This window comes from Tauraco erythrolophus, chromosome 3 (assembly GCF_009769465.1).
Source record: "Tauraco erythrolophus isolate bTauEry1 chromosome 3, bTauEry1.pri, whole genome shotgun sequence".
Taxonomy (NCBI): domain Eukaryota; kingdom Metazoa; phylum Chordata; class Aves; order Musophagiformes; family Musophagidae; genus Tauraco; species Tauraco erythrolophus.
The window spans coordinates 101,774,886-101,798,670 of record NC_141467.1 but is presented as its reverse complement, the minus strand read 5'-3'; the positions used below and the strand labels follow the sequence as shown (position 1 = coordinate 101,798,670).

Genomic DNA, 23,785 nt, shown 5'->3' with positions numbered 1-23,785 from the left:
TAGTTTACTAGAGAAGTTCAGGCATTAGCACCGTGAGGAAGGCTGGAGCCCTCTTTAGCGTTTCCAGCACTTCATAAACTTCAGAGAGATTTAGGGCAAGGAGCCAGATGTTTGGGGAGAAATTCTGAACGCTAAAGACAAGTGGAAATTTTTTTTTTTTGGTAGTGTGTATTTTTTCCCATTAGTTGCAAGGCTATATTTAGAAGAGAGGGGAGAGAGAGGGAGGCGGGGGGAGAGAGAGATTAGGCATTTCTTCATATTCTGTAGTCACTCCAGTTGTTCTGCTTGTAGGAACAGATGTCTCTTTCCTGGGACGATAGCATTCAGGTCCACGAGGACATTTTCTTACCGGCAGCTGCTCTAACATAGAAGGGAGATCGGGCCAGAGGTAAGTCAGTCCATCGTGGAGGGACTATTGCAGTGAATTCTTTGGGATAGTGGTTAGAGAGAAAGGGAGGGCATGGGATCAGAGAGGTGATGACTAGGAGCCAAGAGGGAATCACTGGAGACCAGACTCCAAGTCTGGAGTAGAAAGCACAGCTATCACAGCAGGGAGTCCTGGCAGGGATGGTGGTGGAGAAGGTCCTGCGCCGAACACCGGGATGAGCAGCTCAGGAAGCCCCTGGCTCTGCGCTTGCGGTAGATGTAGAAGTTGATCAGGAAGCGTCCAACCTGGAAAGCCAGGCTCCACAGGTGGCTGTGAGGGGCTTCCTCCGCTTTGAGCTCTTCTGCGTTTGGGTTCTGGGGCAATGCTGTGATATTTGGCTGTTTCCAGAGGAGATGAAGGATGATGAAAAGTGTGTGAAGATCCTGGCTTTCCCCCATTGAAAAGTACTATTCCAGATCTTGTGAGTGGGGTGATGTCTTGTTTGTATCTGCGTATTTCCAGGCATAACGAAATTTTGGCGAAATGCATTCAGGAAGGTTTTGGAAGCCAGGCAGGGCGACAGTGCACTGCCTGGCATGGGGTCAGCTGCAATGGGGATATTTTACCTCTGTTTGGCTATGCAGCAGGGTGCGAGCTCACCTCTAGGAAAGATGCTGTTTCTTTCTCTGAATCTGCTTGCTAGGTCAGTCTAAGGAGAAACAGATCCTTTCCAAGGTCCTTAGCCAGGCTGCTTCAGAAATGCCCCCTGCTTTCATAGCAACACACCCACTAACGGCTCAAAGTTCTTCCAGGTTAACCTGGAAGATCTAAAACTTGTAAATCCCTGACAGCACTGGGAGCACAGTGCATAGCAAAGGAAACCACAGATACCAGTCTACCAAAGGGTTAAGATCTGCTTGTCCATCCTGGGCTGCCTCAAAAAACGTCTACTCCCTGACCAGATCTCCCATCTCTCTGCATTCCCTGGGCCAAAACCACACATGGCTTCGTGCCTCAGTTTCTCCTTGCATCCAAGAGAGCAGCACAACTTGAAATGAAAGCTGGGCTGCAGTGCTGCATCTGGGGTGAGATGGTCTGCTGCTCATGGCACACCCAAAACCTCTCCCGGCTGCACCACCCCTTCATCCCTACCTGCATTTGTGTCACTTCTGTTCCCTGTGCTCCTGGGGTGTGAGCATTGCCTCTTCTGTCCTGCATCCCTGGGAGATGCAGGGCCCTGCGCATTCCCCAGCAGCAAACTTCTATTGCTGCTCTTCCCCCACTGTCCTTCTCGGGCTTCTTGACAAGGGACAGAGTGAGCAGGCAGCTGAAGGCAGAAAGAGGGAGGAGTGCTCAAAGATCACTAAATTTGCAATTAAAAATTTTCTTTTCGAAAGTAAGCAGCAATGCCCAGGCCAGATGTTGCTCACTTTCATCTCCTGCGATGTTTTTTGCACTTGCCTGTAAAGTTTCTGTATGTGCCTATATGGTAATTCTCACTGCAGGGCTCTCCTCACACATAGCCACAATAGCTTTTATTCCAAGCTGACATTTCCAGCACCGTGTCTCAGGCACCCTTGAAATGCTAGATGGATTACTGTAATCCCAATAAAATCAAATGCATTTCTCTTGTGCTGTTACAACCTCCCAAGAAGACAGGCACAAAATCCACCTCTACTGGCTGGACCTATAAAACTCCAAATACATGTTTCTTTGCAGATTTAGCTTTTAAAAAACTAAAATCTTCAACCCTCTTGGAAAAAAAATTCCCCAAAAATATGTGCTTTCCCCTCACATTATACTGGTCCACAAAGGACAGAGAGGGAAACACACAGGGAGTCATGCTCTGATTTCTGTTAAAGTATCAGAGCTAGAAATACACAGCATCTACTGCAGAGATGTCACTCCATGCTGCTTCGTGACAGATGGCACTGGGTACTCACCCCGACAGGCTATGAGATATTGGTCTTTTAAATGCTAACAGCACGATTTATAGAGCATTCACCAAGACATTTAATATTTCTGTCACTCCAAGGCCAAGATCTGGTAAAGCAGAAAAGTGGGACGTGAAAAATGCAATGGTATCAATAAGGCGTTGTAGACATGTAAATGTTTCAGGAGGGACTTTTCTACACAATGCAGTATAAACAAGCAAGTGGAGGCATTTTGTAGCACTTTAAGGTGCTTTATTAGCACTTTAAGGTGACTTTATTAGCATTTTAAGGTGACCGGTACTAGCAAGCCTCATCAGAGATGTACTGAAGGACCTCTGGGTGCCCACCATGGTTGTGTGCACACTTGGAGGTTTGGAGAGGAATGCTTCTTTGTTTGCTTGTACACGTACACCTGAGCTCCTCCTTTCAAAGGCTGAGGCATTACTGCTGCAAACGGGCATAGAGGAGGCATAAGCTCATAAGAAATCTGCCCCTGCTCTGTGTGTGTCTAGGAGCATCGTTCCACATTTTCCATGCATGCTGAGGACAGGGCTGGGAGAGGACCATGCAGATCTTTCCAAGCTTTAAATAAATTATCTTTGAGGTGTTCAGGACTGGTGATCTGTCGCCTGGTTTTAAGCAGCAAGTTCAGGCCTAAATGCAGAGAGTGGGCATCTGGGCCAAGCCGAGAGGCCTCCCTCCCGTCTGGGTCACTTTGCTCCGTGAAGAAGAGGAATGCAGTTTGGAGAGTTGTGCTCGCCCTCTTCTAACTGGCAGTGATTCCTAACGGCCTAGGATGACCTGTTGGACTAAATCATTTCTTGGGCACCCACAGGCTATAGCTTGTCCCGAACTGAACCAGGCATCTGGTTCCCTGTGTCCCTCACTCTCAGACAACCTGATTTTGGCCTTAGACTTGCTGAAGACAATGGGGTCCACCCATGTGCACACACAGCATTGAACACAGCATGGTGAGTGGAGCTCAGATCACAAATCACGGCAACAGCCATCACCCATCCACAGCAGTGCCTTGGAGATGAAGGACCACATGTGGGCTAACTGGACATATCAGGCAGGAGGCAAATGACTCAATAGCACATCAGCAGCACTAGACTACCAACCAACATTCCATTAGCCTCCACACATCATTAGTCTGTGATTGCTTACGTGACTTGAAGGACAACTCCTGGCTATGCCTGGGACTGGACATCCAAGATTTCTCTGGCCAGGTGAGAAATCCGATTCTCATGCACAACTTTAGAGATGCAAAAGTCAGTAGCTGGGGTTAATCCCTCTTGCTGTTGTGTAAAGGAAGTTCACACCTTTCTCCTTCCAGACAAAGGCTGTAACTCAGGACATGACCATTCAAACCAGTGCACAAAGTAGGAGGTGCTGGCCATCAACACTCTTCATTACACATGGGCAAGCATGCCATGGCTGACCAGTGCAGACGCCAGGCAATTAGCTACCATCCGTCTCCAGTCAGGCTGGTTCTGTCATGAGGAAGATATGATTTGATGTAAATCTGAAATTATTTCACTTCAGGAAAACAATGAGAGACAGGCAATGCTCTCTCTCTGCAAAGAAGCCATCCAGACCTGTCTGCAGTGTTTCAACGCCAAAGCAATTATGAATTTGCAGGGAATAAGACCTAAATGAAAGTATGTGTGGTGGAGAGTGCTAGTAAACTCCTTGTAGGTTCATATTAGAGGAAACAAGGATCATTCTCAGTGCCCATTTGTGTGTTTGTCAGCTCTGATTTCCTCCGTCCTCCTAATGTTTTGTTTTTCAATCATCTGTTGGCTAATTTCAACCAAAATTTGGCAGAAGGGAAAGATCACCTCAATTTTCAGGAAATTAGGCAGCAAAGAGAGGAGAAAGTCAAACAAGTGTCAGAGCCAAGGGAAGAGCTGGAACGTGAGTGCTCATTAAGGCAGCCAAGTGTCCACATGGGAAAAAGTTATAATAAGCATCTTAACCAGGGCAAAGCATTCATCCAGCCCTGTGAGCCACTGCAAGGCGTGAAACCGTAAGAAAGCAGGTGTCATTTAACCTGACACTCACAGAACTATGTGTTTTGTGTCTCCAAAGCACCTTTTATTTCCACAGCATTGGAGAGGAAGGAATAATCCAAGTCCAGACTGGGTTTGACTGTTTCCAACTGCAATTCCCCAGCAGCTGAGTGTTTCACACACTCTGTCCGGTCATTCTCAGACCTGGAGGCTTCTAGGAGACATCAATGCCCAGGAATCAAGTGAGGGCAGAGATCCAGTGCCTGCAAATAGGAGATCTTCCCTGCCTTGGGAATAGCCCCATTTCTGCTTCAGGGTGGGATCCCTCTCCCTCGGACATTAGCTCCCTTCTCACAGCCTGAGGGCTAAATGGGCACCAGCTTTTTCCTTTCGGCAGCCGGATTCATTCCCCTTCTCTCCCTTTCTCCCTCAGTTCCCACTGTCAGCAAACCCACCCTCCCCATGCTGAGCATGAGGCACACAGAACAAACTCTACCACGTATAGGGCAAGGTCCTCGACATGCACAAAAACACCATATTTGGCCAGTTTGAGCCAGAGTTGAGGGAGAGCTTGCCAGAAGGAGAATCATACAATTTAAACTGAAAGAGATTGAGTTTAACCCTTCATTTATAAATATGATTATAAATCACCCAGGGAACTTTAAACACGGGAAGGCTGCAAAGCTAAACACATGCTGCTGCCATCTCAGGCAGAGGAGTAGCACTAGCAGGCAGGACAGGGTGAGGGGAAAAAGGAGGATGATAGAGGAGCCAGGTTGCCATATCAGATGTTCTGATTCAGGACAGGGAGATGAAAAAAGCCGAAGCTGTTTATACTAAATAACACTCGCTCACACTTGTCAATGTCCTTTTCATCCTCCTGCTCCCAGTGCACGGCTCTCTTGTTCTCTGCCTCTGGGTCTGCACGCAGAGATCCTATCTGCACACACCAATAAATAACCCTTTTGGAGAGCAGTTAGAATAAAGCTCAGTGCCTGACCTGCCTTTTCTTTTGCATCCCATTACTTGAATGGCTGAGACAGATCCAAAAGTCCCCCGGGTCAACGAATTGAACCCCATCAACTTCAGCAAGCGGAGGACGAGGCTTAAGGCTGACACCAAGCAAAAAGTTGGCTGAAAATCCAGGGTGGTCAAGGATATCCTCCTGGGGCAGACACAGCACTGAGCTGTCCATGCCAAATGAACAAGTGTGATGCCAAGCAGCAAGCAAGCGAGGGGAGATACTGCAGGACCTGGTTTCAGCACAGACACCATCTGTTTCCTATTTGGCCCAAGCACGATGGAACTGGTTGTGTCACGCAACAATGAGAAAGTATTTCAGAGCAAGTCCCCCTCTCCCAGCGCTGAGCAGGGACCTTTATCAGAACGAGGGAAACCGGGTCAGCTCCCAGTCTCCGTCCCTCCCCTTATCCCACTTCTACCCAGATGCCTGCTGTACTTTTAAGGAAATGCTACCCACAGTCTCACAGTCAGACAGACAAAATCCAGCCTGAGAGGTATAATATAACAGCATAGGCCAACTGGTGCAGTCAGACAGCGTTCAGAAGGATGCAGGTTTACCCATCTTGGGTGTTGCGGACTGCCAGCTCCAAGAAACAGGGATTGCATGGAAATCTAGGAGGCTGAGATCTGAATTAAGCATGAAGAAGGCTGAGCTCCAAACTCTTCGATGGTTTTTGGAAAGGGGTTAGCCCAGGGGGTATTTACTCTGTAAGCAAATGTGATGGTGGTTCCTGTAGCTCTGCATGAGCTCATGCCACAGCTTCAAACAATAAATAGTGTGAAACACACCAAAACAAAGGTTTGCAGAGGCTGCAAAGCTTCTCATGTATTTAGCCATGACCTCCACTGGCTCCTATATGCCAGCACGGTGATGGGTAGCTGAACTGACTCACTGTAACACCTGCGTAAGTATTTCTGATGGCAGAGAGAGAGACCTGTTTGACATGCTTTTTTGACTGAGGGGTGGGGAGAGAATTGGAAATCTTTGGAAATGTTTGCTTTTCCTCAGACGCAAGGGCATGCTGCCATTCTGTGCCTTGTTCTGCCCGCTGCAAAATGGGGCAACGTACCTTTGTCAAGTGCTTGGAGAACCACAATGGAAAAATACTTAGTAGCTGCTAACCAGGGATTTGGTCCAGCTCCATCTCATTAAAAGCACTCAGAGGAATGCTGTTGCTTTGCCAGTCCAGCTCTCCGTCCCTTCTGCTTGTGAGCCATGAGACGAGAGCAGTCCCACAAAGAAAGGAAAAGGCCATTCACCCAAACATCCATCAGTAACAATTTCATTAGTGGAAGACTTTTTCCACTGCAGCTCAAGAGGCAGCTTTTCCAAAACCTGTCAGTGAGGAAATCTTCAGAATTAGTTATATTTGTCGGGACTTCTTTCATGTAGTTGCATGGATTTGGAGTTCAGCTAGGGCAGCGACGGACTGGGAAAAGACACGAACTCTAATCCAGTTCCTCCTTTGCATATTCATATTGGCAAACAAAAAAGCTACTTGTTGCTTTTTAGCAGTTTACAATATCTGGAGTTTATTTCTCTGCACGTGGGGCTCAGTGAAGGAGGTGACTATGTAGGCCAGCACGCTGAATATGCCGATGATTTTAATTTCTGTGCATGGACAGTACATACAGGGGATCCTTTTCTAGTAGCCTGTAAAGTGCCTTACATACCTCAATAGCATTGTGAGGATGAGGAACATCTGAATGCCTTTTGAGTTACTGATTTCACCGAGGCAGGAAAAGAAAAATGCAAGATGAATATCAGATGTTTGTGACAAAGGATCTGAGATTGAAGAAAAACAAGATGTAAAATCAGAGCAAACAGCCAGTGCCTCAGAATTACAATAAAACACAAATGCATATGCAACTCAGAATACTCTGGGGCATGCTAAGGGATGGGACGGGTGACACTGTCTTCTCCCCTGGCTCAGCTGTATGTATGAACACAGGTACACAAGCTCATGGTGCACTAGAGGAGCAACAAAGTCTTTATTTCTCGGTTTACACTGGTGTCCTGCTTCTGCAGTGCTCCTCTTGACAACATCTGCAAAGAGAAATCTGGGAGCCGATCCAGACATCTGTTCATTTCAGTTTGTTTTTGTAATTAAAGAGTGAAACAAACAAACAGAGAGGATCAGATGGTGAGAATATTAGAAAATCATTAGAAAGTGGGCCAGTGTTCTGCATCCTCCCCGTGTATCTTTCTCAGGTGCCAGTCTTTGCAGCTCCACTATCTTCAGCCAGTCTTGGGTCCGGTTTTTGCTGTTATTCAATGACAGCATGCTTGGTGCAAAATGCGAAGAGACAAGACTCTCCCCTAGAAGTTTGCAGGCTCAACCAGACCCTGACAAAATAATGTGAACATGTGTGCTACTTTGGCTGTCACTGGAGTTCAGTGCAGGATGAGGTAATCTGGTCATTCCTGAAACGTCCAGTTCAGGACATCCAGTTGCTGCTGGAGATGGCCTAAGTGCAAAAGTGGACAGAAGTCAGCATTGCTCCTCTTTGCCCAGCAGTTCTTTGTCACAAACCAAAGAACTGGTGGTCTGACCCCAGGCTTTATGGTTGAGCACCGGCCATTTCAATGGACAATTCAACTACTTGGGCTTGAATGGCTCCCTAAACAGAACAAATTGCCAATTGATTATAAATATCCTTCCAAATTCAAGGACATTCAAAACTATCTTTTGCTTTCACACAACTTCCATAGTCTAGATGAGAGGCTAGAAGAAACTAGAGCAACCACCAGACTACAGGCCAACAGACCTAAGCTCCATCACGATGGCAAAGTCACTCCTCCAAGAATTTCCAGAGGGAACTTCACACTAAGTCTTCTAAATTCTCAGTCCTAAACTCTGTTTTTGCCCAATAAATGTTCTACTTTGTGCTCACCTGGTTTGAATAAACCATACAGAGTAACCATGACAAGACTGTAGCATTCCACAAGGATTCTTGATCTTGAATGTTGACCATTTACCAAACATACTTCATTCCCAGTCCTCTCCAAAGTGAGAAAATGCAGGAAAGCGCCCACGCTTTGGTCACTTAGTCCTCCACAGAAGCTTGCCTGGCCAAACAGCAGGAAAGTGGCTTTGCAGAGGACTTGGGGGTCTATGTGGAAGCCAAGTTGCACATAAACCAGCAATAATGCATCCTTGTGAGAAAGAAGACCAACAGCCTGCCAGGTTGCTGTAGGAGGAGCACTGCCAGCAAGCTGAGGGAGGTGACCCTTTCCCTCTGCTCAGCACTGGTGAGAGACATCAGCAGTGCTGTATCCAGCCAATGCACAGAGACTTTGGAATCTCTTCTCCTAAATCTCAGTTCCCCAGCTCTTTATTCCAGAGAGCTGAAAGCCTTCTGCTTTTGACAGATGTTGTGGACTTCAAGAGCTTGAGAGTTATGGCCAGCAGAGATTTGTAGTTCATTAGCTCAGCAAGCAAGCTTTTGGTGGCTAGGCAGAAAAAGGCTTTGGCACTTGTCAGGCAGGCTCAGAGTTGCTGTGATGCTCTCTGGACACAGTCAGGACTGTCCCTGCAAAACATTTGCTTTTGGCCAGCAGGAACTCTCCTGAGGATCCACTTTTCACCAGAAGGCTTCTGACCTAAGTAGCTTCCTCCTCCGTTTTCTACATGGCCACCAATAGCTTGGAGCATCTCACAGGCAATGGGATACATTCAGTCCGTCTTCCCGATTCCCATAAGCAGCAAAAAGGATTAGTGCAGGAAGAAAGGTGGCTGCCAGAGGATGAGGCATCCTTCGGGGAGCTGGATATCCAGACCCCATTGGCAATTCAAGCCTTCTTCATTGAGACATGCAGTCCAAGCACACTGCAGTTCCTGTGAGCACTGGAAGGTGTTTTTGCAGCTCCTCGTCTCCTAGCCCTTCCGCACTTGGCTCTTTGGTAGCAGGGATTTCAAATTCTCATAACTCAAGTCTTTCAGCATCATTCTCTGCTGATTCAAGCTGATTTTTTTAACCTCAAAGTCCTGCTCAGCTGCTTTGAGATATTCCAGACAACTTTCAACCATTTATTTTTATTGAAACCAGCCAAGTTTCTGTATATGTTGGGCTTTTTTTTATCTTTTTAATATACAAATCAGTTTAAAATAGTGTGTAAGTCAGGAATGATTTGCAAATTAAACTGTCAAACCCTGGCAGGAGTAGTGGCTGACGCCCTTGGTTTGAAATCTCCCGGCTGCTGTTGCTGTGAGTGCAGATCTCTAGAAGATGCCACACAACTTGCTTCTGCTTTCCGGGAAAATTCAGCTGTCTTTTGATTTTAGGGAAGTCTTACAGTTCCTGAAAATGCTGCTGCATGTAACTTGCTAATGGGATCACCTGGCCAAGGGAACGGATGTGATATTTTAGGAGTCGGATGCTGGGGCTATGGTTGTGCCAATAGGTTGGGCAAATGTCTTCTGGCTGCCAGCACTATCCTGCTCCCATGATAGGGCAGGAAGAGCCTTTAGTCAGGAAGAAGTTGCTCCAATGGAAGAAGGACTTAAAAGAATAAGCACCATGTTCAGCAAAGAAGACTTAGCAGGAGCAGGAGGCCTGACCCTCCCTGTCACAGCCTGTGCCCTCCATGAGCATCAATGCACCCTGCTTGGACTCAGCAACCCTGACTATTTCTCTGGGCCGTTTGACACGTGGCTGGCTCAAACATGACCATTTTTGGTAGTTATTGGTAATTATTGGTAATCCCATATTGACAGATGAGACACTCAGAGAGAACAGCAATATATGTAACTACTGAAGATGTACAAATGTGTTGTTCAAGATGTTCTTGGGTGACAGTATTTTGAGCCCTATGGAATGCCCACATAATCACCAATACACCTCTGTTTCTTTTCTTCCAGATCGCTGGGAAGTCAGTGACCATGTCGACCTTCACCACCCAACTACCAGCTGTTGACTCTGTCAACTCCACCCAGCAACCCAATTCCAGCATCTACTTGTTCTCCAAGTTCATCCACCCCGACAAAGAACTGTACATAGAATTCTATACCCTGTGGATTGCCTTGATGGTAGTCAATGCCGTCATCTTCCTGGTGGGTGTTGTGCTGAACAGCTTGGCACTGTACGTCTTCTGCTTCCGTACCAAGACAAAAACCACCTCTGTTATTTACACCATCAACTTGATTGTTACGGATCTTTTGGTGGGCTTTTCCTTGCCTGTCCGGATCATCATGTTCTATAGTGCAGGGGACTGCCTGAATTGTTCCTTGGTTCACATCTTTGGCTACTTTGTCAACATGTACTGCAGCATCCTCTTCTTGACGTGCATCTGCGTTGACCGCTATCTGGCAATTGTACAGGTGGAGGCCTCACGTAAATGGAGGAACCCCACCTGTGCCAAGGGGATCTGCGTCTTCATTTGGATCTTTGCCACTGTGGTGACTTTCTCCATCCTGACCATGGCAATACAGTTTGCTGCATGCTGCCTCTCCAAGATCCTGGTCCTGATGGTTTGTGAGTACTTCTTCCCCCTCATCATAATCATCTTCTTCACCACCAGGATTATGTGTGCTCTGTCCAAGCCCAGCCTCATGCACCAGAGTCGGGAGAGGAGGATGAGGGCTGTGCAACTCCTTATCACCGTCCTCATCATCTTCATGATCTGTTTCACTCCTTTTCACGTGCGACAGGTAGCAATCTCCATCAACCCAGACATGCCCCACGATGTTAGCCTCCTCGTCTACCATGTGACAGTGACTCTGAGTAGCCTCAACAGCTGCATGGACCCCATTGTCTACTGCTTTGTCACCAATAACTTTCAGTCAACCATGAAAAACATCTTCAGGAAAACCGAGCCAGAGCAAACCAGTGTGGACATCCTGGGTATGAACAAGAACTCCAAGGGCTCCAATGCAATCATCGCCTTCTCAAACACAATAGGAAGCCCTGTGAGTTTACCATCACCAAGCAGTGTCCAGATATAACCCACATCTGATGGGACACACTGCAGTAAGCCAGTGTAATGATGCTGGAATATTTCTAGGATGCACGGTACTATTGTCTTTGACCTCTTTGGTTTTTAGGCTGACGTTCAGAATGACAGTGGTGGAATTTATTCCTCAGAACATTGTGGTCTGTTTGGGAAATGGAACTTGCAGTGCTGTTAGAACCAATAGAAAAGAGAGTCTATTAATTACTGTTCCCAACAGGAAAGTTTTCTTTGTATTTTAATACAGACATTTTGCTAGCAACAAATTCTTTACTGTGGTTTTCTTTTTGTGTTTGACATCGCAATGAGACACTCCTAAGATGACTTGGAAAGCCAGAAATCTCTATTTTCTATGAAAGCTTTTGGGCCTTGGGCATGTGTGTAGGAGTGAAGGATAAGAGGGATATTTCCAGAGCTATCCATTACAAAGATTTTAGATGCCAATGGAGTGGGAAACAAAAGTATTCCAACCCACCTGTCACTAGCAACTACTCATTTGTTTCTGAAAAAGTCTGAACCTTCTCAGGGAGGAGAAAATAAAGTCAAGCAATAAAGTCTCCTCTCACTATTTCAGCTATAATACAAAAATACCAGTGAGTGTATATGTTTTCACACACATCGCCTGGGCTTGGGGAGAGGTTAAGGATATATTCCACCTTCGTTTGGATCGCTAAACCCACTAAACTGCAGATGAGCGTACAAAAAAGATGTGAAAATGAACATGCTTTCCAGAAAACTCTGCTGTTCTGCTCTGTCTCCCTGAAGAACAGAAAAGATGAAAAGCAGAACCAGACTATGATGCTATACTACTCTTGTTTGATTTTTCTTCCTGATACGTTGCAAAAACAGGGCTTGCTGTCTTCATTCCCACTATCAGTCCATCCACTTAGTCACTTAAATGCTGATGCTTCCAAGGACAGAAAAAGAATCCATCTCAGGCATTCAGGTTGAAATTCACTCCAGTATAAAGTCTATTGCCCCTCCATCTGGAAGGCTGCTGTGAATGGTTTCATCAAGCAGTGATGAAACTAGGATTCACTAGGATCAAGCCTAGTGAATGTTTTTTCCTGGCACTCACTGGTGTGACTTATGGTCAGTCCAAGCTGGGGCATCCTAGAGTACTCTGTTTCCCCGGAGTCATGGGACAGCCATCTCCATTTCACAGGAACACAATATAACTAATGCTTCGAAGTGCCTCTTGCAATTGGTTTTGCAAGAGTTTGCCCTTTGCAACACATACATGTTTCCCTAACCTGTTTCCCTGACCAATTCAATGGTAATAAAAATTGAACAGTCAACATCAACTGCATCTCTGGATCTATCCAGAGATGAGTATAGTTGTCCCTAGGAGCACTTGGCGTCCCAGTTCCTGTTCCAGGCAGTAAAGCCCGTGGAGAGCGATTCAGCTTGTGGAAGCAGAGATGTCCCAGCTGAGTGACCCTGGTCTCCACATTGCCTAGATCTCCAGGGATACAACAGGACATCACCTGCACATGGTGATACTTTAATGCATGCATCTTAATCCAGCACCAAAGGCCCCTAAGGGAAGGACTCAGTTGTCAATAGGCCAGTGCCTAGTGCCATGGTAGGCATGATGGGGTGTCACCGCACCTCTAGCTCCTGCCACACAAAATTGCATTTTTCCTGCAAGTCCTGCACTGTCCTGATGGTTCTACCCTCAGGTATCCCATAGCATTCACTTCTGCTTGGGCAGTTAAATCCTCTGCCTGAAATAAAATTATGTATCTGGAATCTGTAAATAGGCAGTGTTCAGTTGGCTAGTGCAGGGACCTGCAGGTCTCATCCAGAACATCAGCATGATGCAGTCAGCTGCAGTTGGTCCATTAACTCAAGCTCTTGAACATCCTGGAGCACAGCGATTGCCGTTGCTAGGTATGTGACCTCTTTGAGGCTTTCCCAAGCAATACAACTGACTCAGTGCCCTTTTGCTTTCCTTTCTATTCCTTGGAAGAGAATTTTCCTACCAAGAGATTGTGATGAGGGCCACCAACACTGTGGCACTACCCCACGGGATGTACGACTGTTGTCCTCGTCATTGTTTCCCATTCTAGTCATGGCCATGAACATGGTGAGCCTTCCCAGGGCACTGTGTTTTACTTCTGCCTCATCTATTTCCTTATTCATCTGTAAATCATTCACACAACACTAAATCACAGCCGACGCCACCTTCTTGGAAGCTTTCTGTTAAATGATGCATCAGCACACACGGCTTAGGCTCTGACTTCTCAGTCAGGCTGGCCACTTCACATTTCTGCCACCATTTTCCACCAGCCTCACATTTGGAGAAAATATTTTTGTGCCTCAAAGGTCTGCACTTCCCTGCAAACCCCAAAAACTCATGCTCACCAACCCACAACACACTCAGACCTTTCTGTGCCATTTAAGCTATTTGTAATGAAAATGTGCGTCACTATACAGAGCTGTTAACAGAACTGTCTTTTGCCAAAACTTCTTCAGAGGAACAGGAGGAAAAGTGCAGGCTCAGTGCATAGCTTATTTTAGTTTCTTTGTTCCAACAAGCTACAGCTTCACACCTCCCTTTCTTTTGCTATCGACAGTATTTTTGCCATATACAGAAATGTCTTAACGTCTTTCTCAGTGCGGTTGCTCGTTTGAGGTCAGTATAAAATCTCTAAGATTATTAGCTTAGATTTTTAAGTTCCTTAACAGGGTATCAGTTGAAGCTCTGTCTTTCTGCTGTAAACTTAACTTGTAGTAGTCTGAATTCCTTTTACTGTCAGTATATTATTCACTTTCCATAAAGGCCACCTGAGACTGAATAATTCTCTTTATTTGATAATGTCTATTGCCTTATCCAGAGCTTTCAGTTGTCCTTCTTTATTTTATACCAGCTCCAAAGCAGGGTCTGGTTCCTTATCAAGGGCACAGTCTCCAAAAATTGGAAAGAGGCTAAATATTCACAAAATAGCCTATTTTTTCAGTGACTTTTTCTGCTCTCTGTTTAAACCATATTGTTTACACATTTTGCTTTTTCTCAGGGTGCAGCACTTGCTAAACTTCTGACCTATTTAAAATCATCTATTTCTGCTCAGAGCACAATGTTGAAAATCAGTACCGAAAACTCAGCTATCGTCAGAGTTACTCTCCGAAATGGCACAGTTTTGGTGGGCACCTTCCACCCGCCGGTTCTCATTGCTGCTGAAGTCTTCCTCAGTTCTCTATGTTTCTGGAGATCAGGGTGAGGTCTCTTACCTCTTGATCTGCTCAAGGTATCTCCTTGGGTTGCCTCTTAGTGATCACTAACAAGGATTGCAATGATCCTGATCCTACCCCAACCTATCCTTTCTCTGATAAGAACAGCACAACCTAAGCCACACGTGACACAACAGAGAAGCCTCCAAGGGCAATGTGAGCAACTCCATGCATCATTAAACACACACAGAGACTGCTAAGGTAAAGCACATCCAAGTCAGTTCTGCAGGGCAGTCTTTTATGCAAAGTATTTAAAGATTTAGATGCCATATTCCCAATGGTTTCAAACTAAATCAGGCACTTAACAGCCTTTGAGGATCTGGATCATTACCCAGAGGGTGAAATAGTAATAGGGATGGATGGACATTGCATATCATACTACCACCACCAAGTCTGTGGTAGACAGAATATAGCATTCCCTGAAGAGCTTAACAGCAATAAAGAGCTCTGTTAAAAGCCCTGACCTTTCAGGGGAATTACAGCATTCCTTCCTCTTTCATGTGCTGTGGTTCTCTTGCGCATCTAAAATCCTATAAAGTGAATTAGAAATATCCTTTTCTACCAGCTGCCCAGAGGCTATCAAAAAAAAAAAAAAAGACCATGAAAAATCTAACATGTTTCTTGGGATCTCAGCCATTCCTGTGACAAGAGATCTCTGCCAATCATGAGCTCACCTTCCTGAGTCACATCACGCAAATGTCTGTAGTCTTCTGGCATGCCACAAGACAGATATCCAGGAATACAGTTTAGCCTTTCTCTCCCTGCTGTGAGTCTCTCTTGTGTTGCATCCAGCACAGCCCATGTTTGAAAGCACTGCTGTCTTTGCAAGACATTTCCTATTAATCCCAGAAACCTGTAGCGAGGCAGAGGTGCAGAAGAGTCAGCCCTCAGTCATGCTGCAAACATATCTGGGCCCAGCAAAGCTGAAAATCTCCAAATCTGCACCAGAAAAGGAGTCCAGGACTCCACACATGGGGTTATCTGCTAGACTAGCTTCCTTCTGGGCTCTGTGCAAGCTCTGCCCTCCTCCACAACTGCCTTGGCAACTGCAAAGAGGAAGCAGCACGTCTCTGAGGAAAGGCACTTTCTTCCTTCCTCGTCCCTCTGGGTTTTGCTGTCCCTCAGATGTGTGCACAAGAGTCTCATTAGTCAGCCTAATCAGCATTAATAAGTACTGTTAGCAGATATAGACTCAAACTGCAGAAAGGCTGAGGAAAGTGGAATTGCCCATGTTGGGGCTATCAGCACAGGTCACCTACATTAGCACTGAAGAAACATGGGCCTGCCACCCTGCCTCCTTCCAGGTGTAAGGGCAGGAGTGGCTCTGGGAGAGGATTTGGGAGAAGGCGGCAGGTCTGATCCCCACAGCTGCTCTGGAGCAGTGGAAGATGATGAAAACATTGCAGAGGAACCAGAGCCCCAGACAAAGTAGTAACGAAGGAAGGAAAGGAGAGGGAGCCAATGGGTTAAACAATAAGTGGAGCTTCACAGAGGGGAGGGATGGTGAGAACAAGGATGAGGAAGCTAATAAAGGGGAAAGCGGCCAGGGAACACAGGGACCTGATATCCAGCAAAGGATGACACAGAAAAACAAGTGAGAGCTTGGCTTGTTTTTCTGCTTCTGGGCATCATTAGTCCCAAAACAGGAGCTCTGGGGAGGATTCCAGTGCTTGGATCAGAGCTGGAAAACTCCCATTTTAGGAAGAAAAAGTCTAAAAGCAGAGCATTTTATCCCCTTCCTATGGTGAGGCCCAGGAAAGGGACAAGAGTGATCTCCCACAGCCATCTGAGCTTTTGTGGTCTTGGGGTAGAAGACAGGAAGGTCTCCAGTGTGCTGGGAAAGAGGAAGAGGGCCTTTGTACAGCCACCCTTGGGAAGAGGGTGCAGGGGGTGCAGGAGGGGACCTGGCATGGTGTGCATGCTCATGGGCTAGCAGCAGCAACCACTGCGTGTATTGGCTGCATGAGGAGCAGGATTGTCATGGGAAGTGTTGGGTGATGCTTATGCTAGGTGGTGCCACCCAAAGTGCCACATCACAGCACACGTCTCCTGCTCTGCAGGGCACCCCAGGCAGACTGAGAGATTGCAGCATGTCCCCAAGCACAAGAAATGATTGATTACTTTGCTGCAGTATTTCAGTGCTCTGGGGTGGGTCCTGTTCAGCTACTAGGACCTAATAGGGATGCAGGGCGGAATACCCACCACAATACTCATCCACTTTCCATCTCTCTGATCCCTTCTTTCCCACATGCAATTCCTTTTCCTCATGTCCTCAGTCTGCTCCATCCCTGTTCCCTTTGCTGCAAGACCCTGTTCCTGTACGTTCACAGGTCTCCAGGCCTTATCTGAAGAGAAGTCCCAAGTCTTTCCATCCTGTTTTTTTTGCCATCACAGGTGTGTAGCCACAAGCCAGCTGCTCTCTGAGATATGCTGGCTGATGTTTTCCTCTGCTGGCTGCTGGCCGTTCATATAATCATCTACACAACAGTCCCATACCAAGCTGAGAAGACATTGGACCAGCAGAGTCCTCTACCCTGGCCAAAGAACTAGCTTTGCATAGACCCAGCTCCATCCCTCTTGTATATCCAACAGCTGCTGCAAAAACCACCAAAATTTCTGTGGAAGAGATGTGAGATTCTCTGTGCTTTTCTAATCTGCCAATGCTGTCAGTAGATCAAGGTTGATGAAACAATCCTTCTTCAGGGTGTTTGACTGTAGTATCAGAGACCAGATTAATTTAGGTATGGGTTTTGAGTTTTAACACAAGTGGTTTTGCTTTTCCTTCATGACCGTATGTAGAGCTAACAGCCCAACTCAGGACTGAGGTTCTCCTTCCCAGCTGCCCATAAAACAAGAAAGAGCCTGTCAGCTGAAATAAAGCCGAGTTTATGTGTAGGAGAAAGCCCTTGTTCATCTCATGGCAACCTCAGTGAAAGCTTGCAAAGAGCAGCTTCTGCCATCCCAATGAGAAGGTAAGTAGCCCTCTCCCAGCTTCATTCCCCTTCTTGTATTTGTCTTAATAAACCCACGTCTTCATACTGGGAAGGGCAAACTGCTGTCCATCACCTGTCAACACCAGGCCACAGAAAAGCAAAGGGAAATATTTACCATAGATGTTTAGTTTAAACTCCACTAACAGCAGGAAATTAAACAACTGGCAGCCCTGGCTGGTCTGCTTTCTTCATCAACTTGACAATATAATGCCATCTTGGCAACAGCCCACCAGATGAACGAAATGTGCTTAAGACCACAAGGAGAGAAGAAGCAAAGGGATAACATGGACAAGCACGTCCCCATCACTCTTGATGTTATGTCCTTTTGACTCAGTTTGAGCTGGACGAAGAAGTATCTTTACCTGCCTCCTTCCAGTCCTGTCACCCACTCAGTCCAGTACTCTCTGGTAACACATCTGACCTGTAGCTGCTGTAAAAGGGCTCAGTGGGACATAAAGAGCTGATTTTCCAGGAGTGCTCCACTCTTGACGACAAGATGTGAATGAGTAGGTGTGATACAGTACGTAGGCCTCTTGTAAGGAGGGAAAGGGGTCACTTCCTAGATTTCATAGATTTCATAGATTTCTAGGTTGGAAAAGACCTTAGAGATCATCCAGTCCAACCGTCCCTAATCCCCCATTAAACCATATCCCTAAGTAGTTCATCCACCCTTTTCTTAAACACATCCAGGGATGGGGACTCAACCACCTCCCTGGGCAGCCTATTCCAGTGGCTGACAACCCTTTCAGAAAAGAAATACTTTCTAACATCCAACCTGTACCTCCCCTGACTAAGCTTACACCCATTTCCTCTTGTTCTATCACCCAACACTAATGTAAAGAGCCCTTCCCCTACCTCCGCACCATCCCTTCTCAAGTATTTATAGGCTGTAATCAGGTCTCCCCTCAGCCTCCTCTTCTCCAGGCTAAACAGCCCCAACTCCCTCAGCCGCTCCCCATAAGTTTTATTTTCCAGCCCCTTGACCAGTTTAGTTGCCCTTCTTTGGACTCACTCCAGGAGCTCAATATCTCTCTTAAAGCGAGGGGCCCAAAACTGGACACCATATTCCAGGTGTGGCCTCACCAGTGCCGAGTACAGGGGCAGGAGCACTTCCCTATTCCTGCTGGTCACACTATTCTTGATACACGCCAGTATCCCATTGGCCTTTTTGGCCACCTGGGCACACTGCTGGCTCATATCAAGCCGGTAGTCAACCAACACCCCCAGGTCCTTCTCCACTAGGCAGCTCTCCAGCCACTCTTCCCCAAGCCTATAGCGATGCTTGGGGTTTTTATACCCCAAGTGAAGGACTCTGCACTTGGCCTTATTAAAGCTCATGCCATTGGCCTCAGCCCAACAATTCAGTCTGTTCAAATCCCTCTGAAGGGCCTCCCTACCCTCAAGCAGATCGACACAGCCTCCCAGCTTGGTGTCGGAAGAGCTCTTCAGAAGAGCTTTCTGGAGACATCATTTGAAGCTGCTCATAGAAAGACAAATGTGGGCAGAGGTCAGAATGGGCTGTGGTGGCATGCCTCAGTGAGCAAATGTGTTCTCGTACGGGACATGGAGGGAAGTATATTCGAGCACCAGCTGACTCTCAGTCAGCCATGTAGAGATATACAATGCTCCAAGAACGTGTAGTTCTGCTAAAATAGGTTTTGTCTTGTCAAAATATCAGTCAAGAGCTCTGATCCAAACATATCTCCTTCTCCAACCATGTCACCTTTGCTCTTCTCAGCAGGAACAGCCAAAGAGCAAGCACTAGTCTAAGCTTCAGCCCCAAAAGAGGTGTTCTTGGGGATGCCTTGTAGGCCTTGCCTCTCTCCCTTGCAGAAGATGCCTTGGCTTGTCTTTCGTCCCTCAGTGGACCCTAACAGGACTTTCCTGACATGACCTTAAAGCAACCAAACAAAATTCCCTCTACGTGGTTCAAGCAGGAACAAAATAACAGCCAAGATTTTACTCAAAGCAGCTTTAGTTCCATCTCCTCCAAAAGAGGCCTCTAAAGCAGGCCTAGACGTGCTTGTTTGTCTCTATAGATGGAGAAAAGTGGAGATTGCTGCAGGTCAGTTAAACAGATCCCCCATGAGACTTGCCCAGGGGAACTCCGTATCGGAGCAGGGCACGTCATGAAAGCCTTGGGCCAGAGCCCAGCCATCGGCTCATCTTTCCTTTGATCTCACAGGCAGCATCTCTCCAGCCAGAGAAGTACCTCTATAAATTCATCTGTGAAGCTCATTAGACAGAAGCCTAGACCAAAGCCCAGTATCCAACCCCATGACATTTTGAGAGGGACTGCCCAAATCCTGGCTTCCCAGGGCAGGCCTCTCTTTGATGGATATTGTTTAGAGTAGGAAAACTCTAAATACTCATTGCTTGGAAAACACGGCAGCGCTCAAGACGCCGGTTCAGACGGACTTCTCTGCGCAGCTGCCCACTCGCACTGCATGTGGTGGGAATCTGTTGATAGGTTCTCGACAGAAGTTATGGTTTGTTTATCTGGTAGCTTTACTTCGTGCCTCCTACCCAACCCGGAAACCCTTCCTCTTCTAACCTCTTGGCCTGCTATTATACACAGACTAGTCTGCGCGATAATTTTGGTAACCATGCTTCATCTTATGACAAACACTGCATAAAGCAAACAGATCGGTATTGTCATAATTAAAGAAAACGATCGGATGGTTTGTCTCTACAATCCTAACAGTTCTGCCACCACTAATGCTCTACCTGGCCTGCGGAGGTTTTAGCACGCCGCCGTAGGGTATATTAACCCATGCAATACCAAACCAGGCACAACGATCCTGCTGCCTCCCAAGGCTGGAAGGACTTGGAAGCCGGCAGGACTTCTTTTTAAGACTACTGCATGCCTAGCAGAGATGAGAGCTTCGCTCAGTGATCTCAGCATCAACCCATTTACACTGGAGCCCCTTTTTCAGAAAAGCCTGCAGATTTTTTCTAATGTCTCTTGGAGGTTTAGAGAGGATAAAAGCACCTTCCTTGTCTTTGCAGTGTTACATTCCAAGTCACGGATATTTGCTCTGTCTTTGTCTAACAGATTACTACACCCGCTAATGCCAGATTTTTAATTTTTTCTCCCAGCAAAGGTATTTGTAAACAACACCCCATTCCTGCACTCCAAAAAAATTGAATTACTCTATCTCTTCCCTTGAGGCATGTTTCCAGGGTCAGATTTTCTGGTGGTTATTTGCTGAGCTTCTTCAGATGTTTCAGCTGCCTTTTTCAAGTAGGGGCATCAGAGAAAGATGAGGATGGGGGACGGAGGGGTGTTAGTCTGTCAATTGATTTACATATGTTAAATCCCTTCTTTATACTGGGGCAGATGGGGGATGATGCAGATGGACTGAGGGACACAGCCGATGTTCAAGGGCCATGGGTGCACAACGCTTCTCTACCCACTACCCAGAGCTCCAGATCTGCCAGTACCAATGTGTATCCTTAACATTTTTAGCCTCTTTTCAGCCCCTACACTATCTGGCCAGAACTTCTCAGCAAAGCCCATGTACTCTGCATTTGACAGCCATGTATGTAGCTCTTCTGAGCCCATGAGGATTGGTGGAGGGAGGAGAGGTGTTCTCTGCACGTTGTCTCTACAGCTGCCATGTTTAATACCAGCAGCAGCAGCTGCCAGTACAGGGGATGCGGATGTGCTATTTGCAACTTAACGTTCACGATAAATAGAGCAGATGTTTGTCCTGCAGGCTCCTGGGGGACAAGGAAAATCAATTGGTTCTGCCAAGAGTATCCTGGAGGGTCATTTATCAGCAATGCTGAACAAGGTAGCAGGAACATCTGAAGGGAGGGCTGCACGGAACAGAGTAGGACATCTGCACAGAGACACAAGTGTGTAGAGCCACACGGGCAGCAACGCAGAGTGTGCGTTTGCAGTTAGAACTGCGTGATAGAAAAACAGGGCAAGGAGCCTGGCAGAGACAGCTGCAGGCAGGGAAGTCCTCTCATCTGTGGCAGGCAGCAGGAGCCTGTGGGCTCTGCTTAACACACCAGCAAATTCCTGCTATGTGATGCAAATCAGAGATCACTGAAATCCCAATCCAGCACCCACCAGCAGCCAGGGAGGGTTTCAGTGGAGGATTTTGGGTCTGTTCTGGGCTATTCCTGGAAGTTCTTCTCACTTGTAGCTCCAGCAGTGTGGTGCAGTTGGTGGCTTTGAAAGTAAAAGCATACTTGATCACCTGCCCTGGGGTCTGAGAGAGCTGAGCACCCAGCTGAACACCCAAGGACACAAACACCCTGAGAAACAGTGAAAACAAACGTACCGTGAATCCAAAAGGGACAAATCTGTACAATGATGTGTTGATGCATGTGTGCATGTGAAGAGAGAAAGAAACACCTCATTGTGGCTGGGGAGAGGACATGCAGACCCCTACCATGAGGGTACAAACCCTGAAGAGACAGGGAGATGGGAGACAGTTCACAGGTTCAGCAGGGAGGTGTGGGGTGAAAGAGGGGTGTGTGTTGAGCCAGCAATGTGCCCTTGTAGCCAAGAAGGCCAATGGCATCCTGGGGTGTATTAGAAGGGGTGTGGTTAGTAGGTCAAGAGAGGTTCTCCTCCCCCTCTACTCTGCCCTGGTGAGGCCGCATCTGGAATATTGTGTCCAGTTCTGGGCCCCTCAGTTCAAGAAGGACAAGGAACTGCTGGAGAGAGTCCAGTGCCAGGCCACAAAGATGATTAAGGGAGTGGAGCATCTCCCTTATGAGGAAAGGCTGAGGGAGCTGGGTCTCTTTAGCTTGGAGAAGAGGAGACTGAGGGGGACCTCATTAATGTTTATAAATATGTAAAGGGTGACTGTCATGAGGATGGAGCCAGGCTCTTCTCAGTGGCATCCAATGATAGGACAAGGGGAAATGGATACAAGCTGGAACACAGGAGGTTCCGCTTAAACATGAGGAAGAACTTCTTCCCAGTAAGGGTAACAGAACACTGGAACAGGCTGCCCAGAGATGTTGTGGGGTCTCCTTCTCTGGAGATGTTCAAACCCACCTGGACGCGTTCTTGTGTGATCTGATCTAGGTGGTCCTGCTCCGGCAGGGGGATTGGACTAGATGATCCTTTGAGGTCCCTTCCAATCCCTAACATTCTGTCATTCTGTGATTCTGTGAAAGTGAGAGAGAAAGAGAGGCACAGTCTGTGCATGTGGTTTCTAGTGAAAGGTTGTGAAGAGCTTATCTACACACATCCAAGGGTCACCCCAATGGGTCTGTGGAGTTTCCTCTTCCCACGAGCCATGTTTATGGTGAGAGAGCAATCGGCAGCACGGGCACAACCAGTCAACACGAGCAGTTCAAAACCACAAGACAAATTTGGAGGGGTTAACTGTTCAATACAAGCCCAAAGGGGTCAGGGATGCTCTCTCCAGTCTCCTCAAAGACACAATTTCCTTCCCATTCATGGCAAGGTGCAAATTTTTTTCCCCCACCATCAGCAAAAATTCTTTCCAGATTGAATATGCTTTAATGGCTCTCCAGAGGGGCCTCTTTGCCCAGTTAACAGTGTGTAAAATCACAGGAAACAGCCTGCCTGAAGTCTTTCCAGCAGCTGGAGAAAAGATAAAGCTGCTGGGATGCACACCTAAATATCCTACCGGCTCCTTTTAGACTTGGGCCTCTTCCTAGGAAGCCGCTCATCCCTCTTGTCTGCAGCAGGAACAGATGACGTTCAGCACTAGGCAGGACTGGGGTTACACCTTTTCTGGGCGTTACACCAGAACAGGCCTCCCATTTGCCCTGGGCACCTCCATCTTTCCAGGCTTTCACGTCTCGTCCCAGCTGGAATATATATGTTATATAACATGTTAATTAAAATCAACATATAGAGTTAATTCTTCCTGAGCCATCCATCAGCCCTGATACCTCTCTTCAAAGATTGATCCTGCTGGCAGAAGTGTGGGAGCAAAGAATTGCTCAAACAGTTCCTGTTTTCTGGCTCATCCCTGTAAGCCAAAGGGAGACTGTCCCTTGTGTCATCAGGACATATATCCTCTGTACCCCAAGAGTAGCCTTGTTGGGCTGTGCCTGATCCCAGAGCAGTCAGCACTGTATCTGGAGTAGGATTTTGACCTAGGTTTCAAAGAAATACATTAAAATAATACATATATCTGTCCAGACAATGTGGGGAAGGGCAAAGGGCCATGCACATGGTGAGAGGAAGGGTCCGAGCCGGGCAGGTAGTTCATGGAATTTGATTTTATTTTTTAACTTCTCTACTCCCAGTCCTCCCAGCCTGTCTGATTCCT

At 46.9% G+C, this 23,785-nt stretch overlaps 1 protein-coding gene across 1 annotated transcript; it reads left to right on the top strand.

Moving 5' to 3' along the window:
* Positions 1-10,219: 10,219 nt before the first annotated feature.
* GPR20 (G protein-coupled receptor 20) lies at positions 10,220-11,281 on the top strand. The gene has a single exon (XM_009985027.2). The coding sequence runs from the start codon at positions 10,220-10,222 to the stop codon at positions 11,279-11,281; it is 1,062 nt and encodes a 353-aa protein (XP_009983329.1).
* The last annotated feature ends 12,504 nt before the right edge of the window (positions 11,282-23,785 follow it).

What these genes read in the sequence shown, in the direction of transcription:
- GPR20 (XM_009985027.2), top strand. Translation starts at nt 10,220, where the DNA reads ATGTCGACCTTCACCACCCAACTACCAGCTGTTGACTCTGTCAACTCC.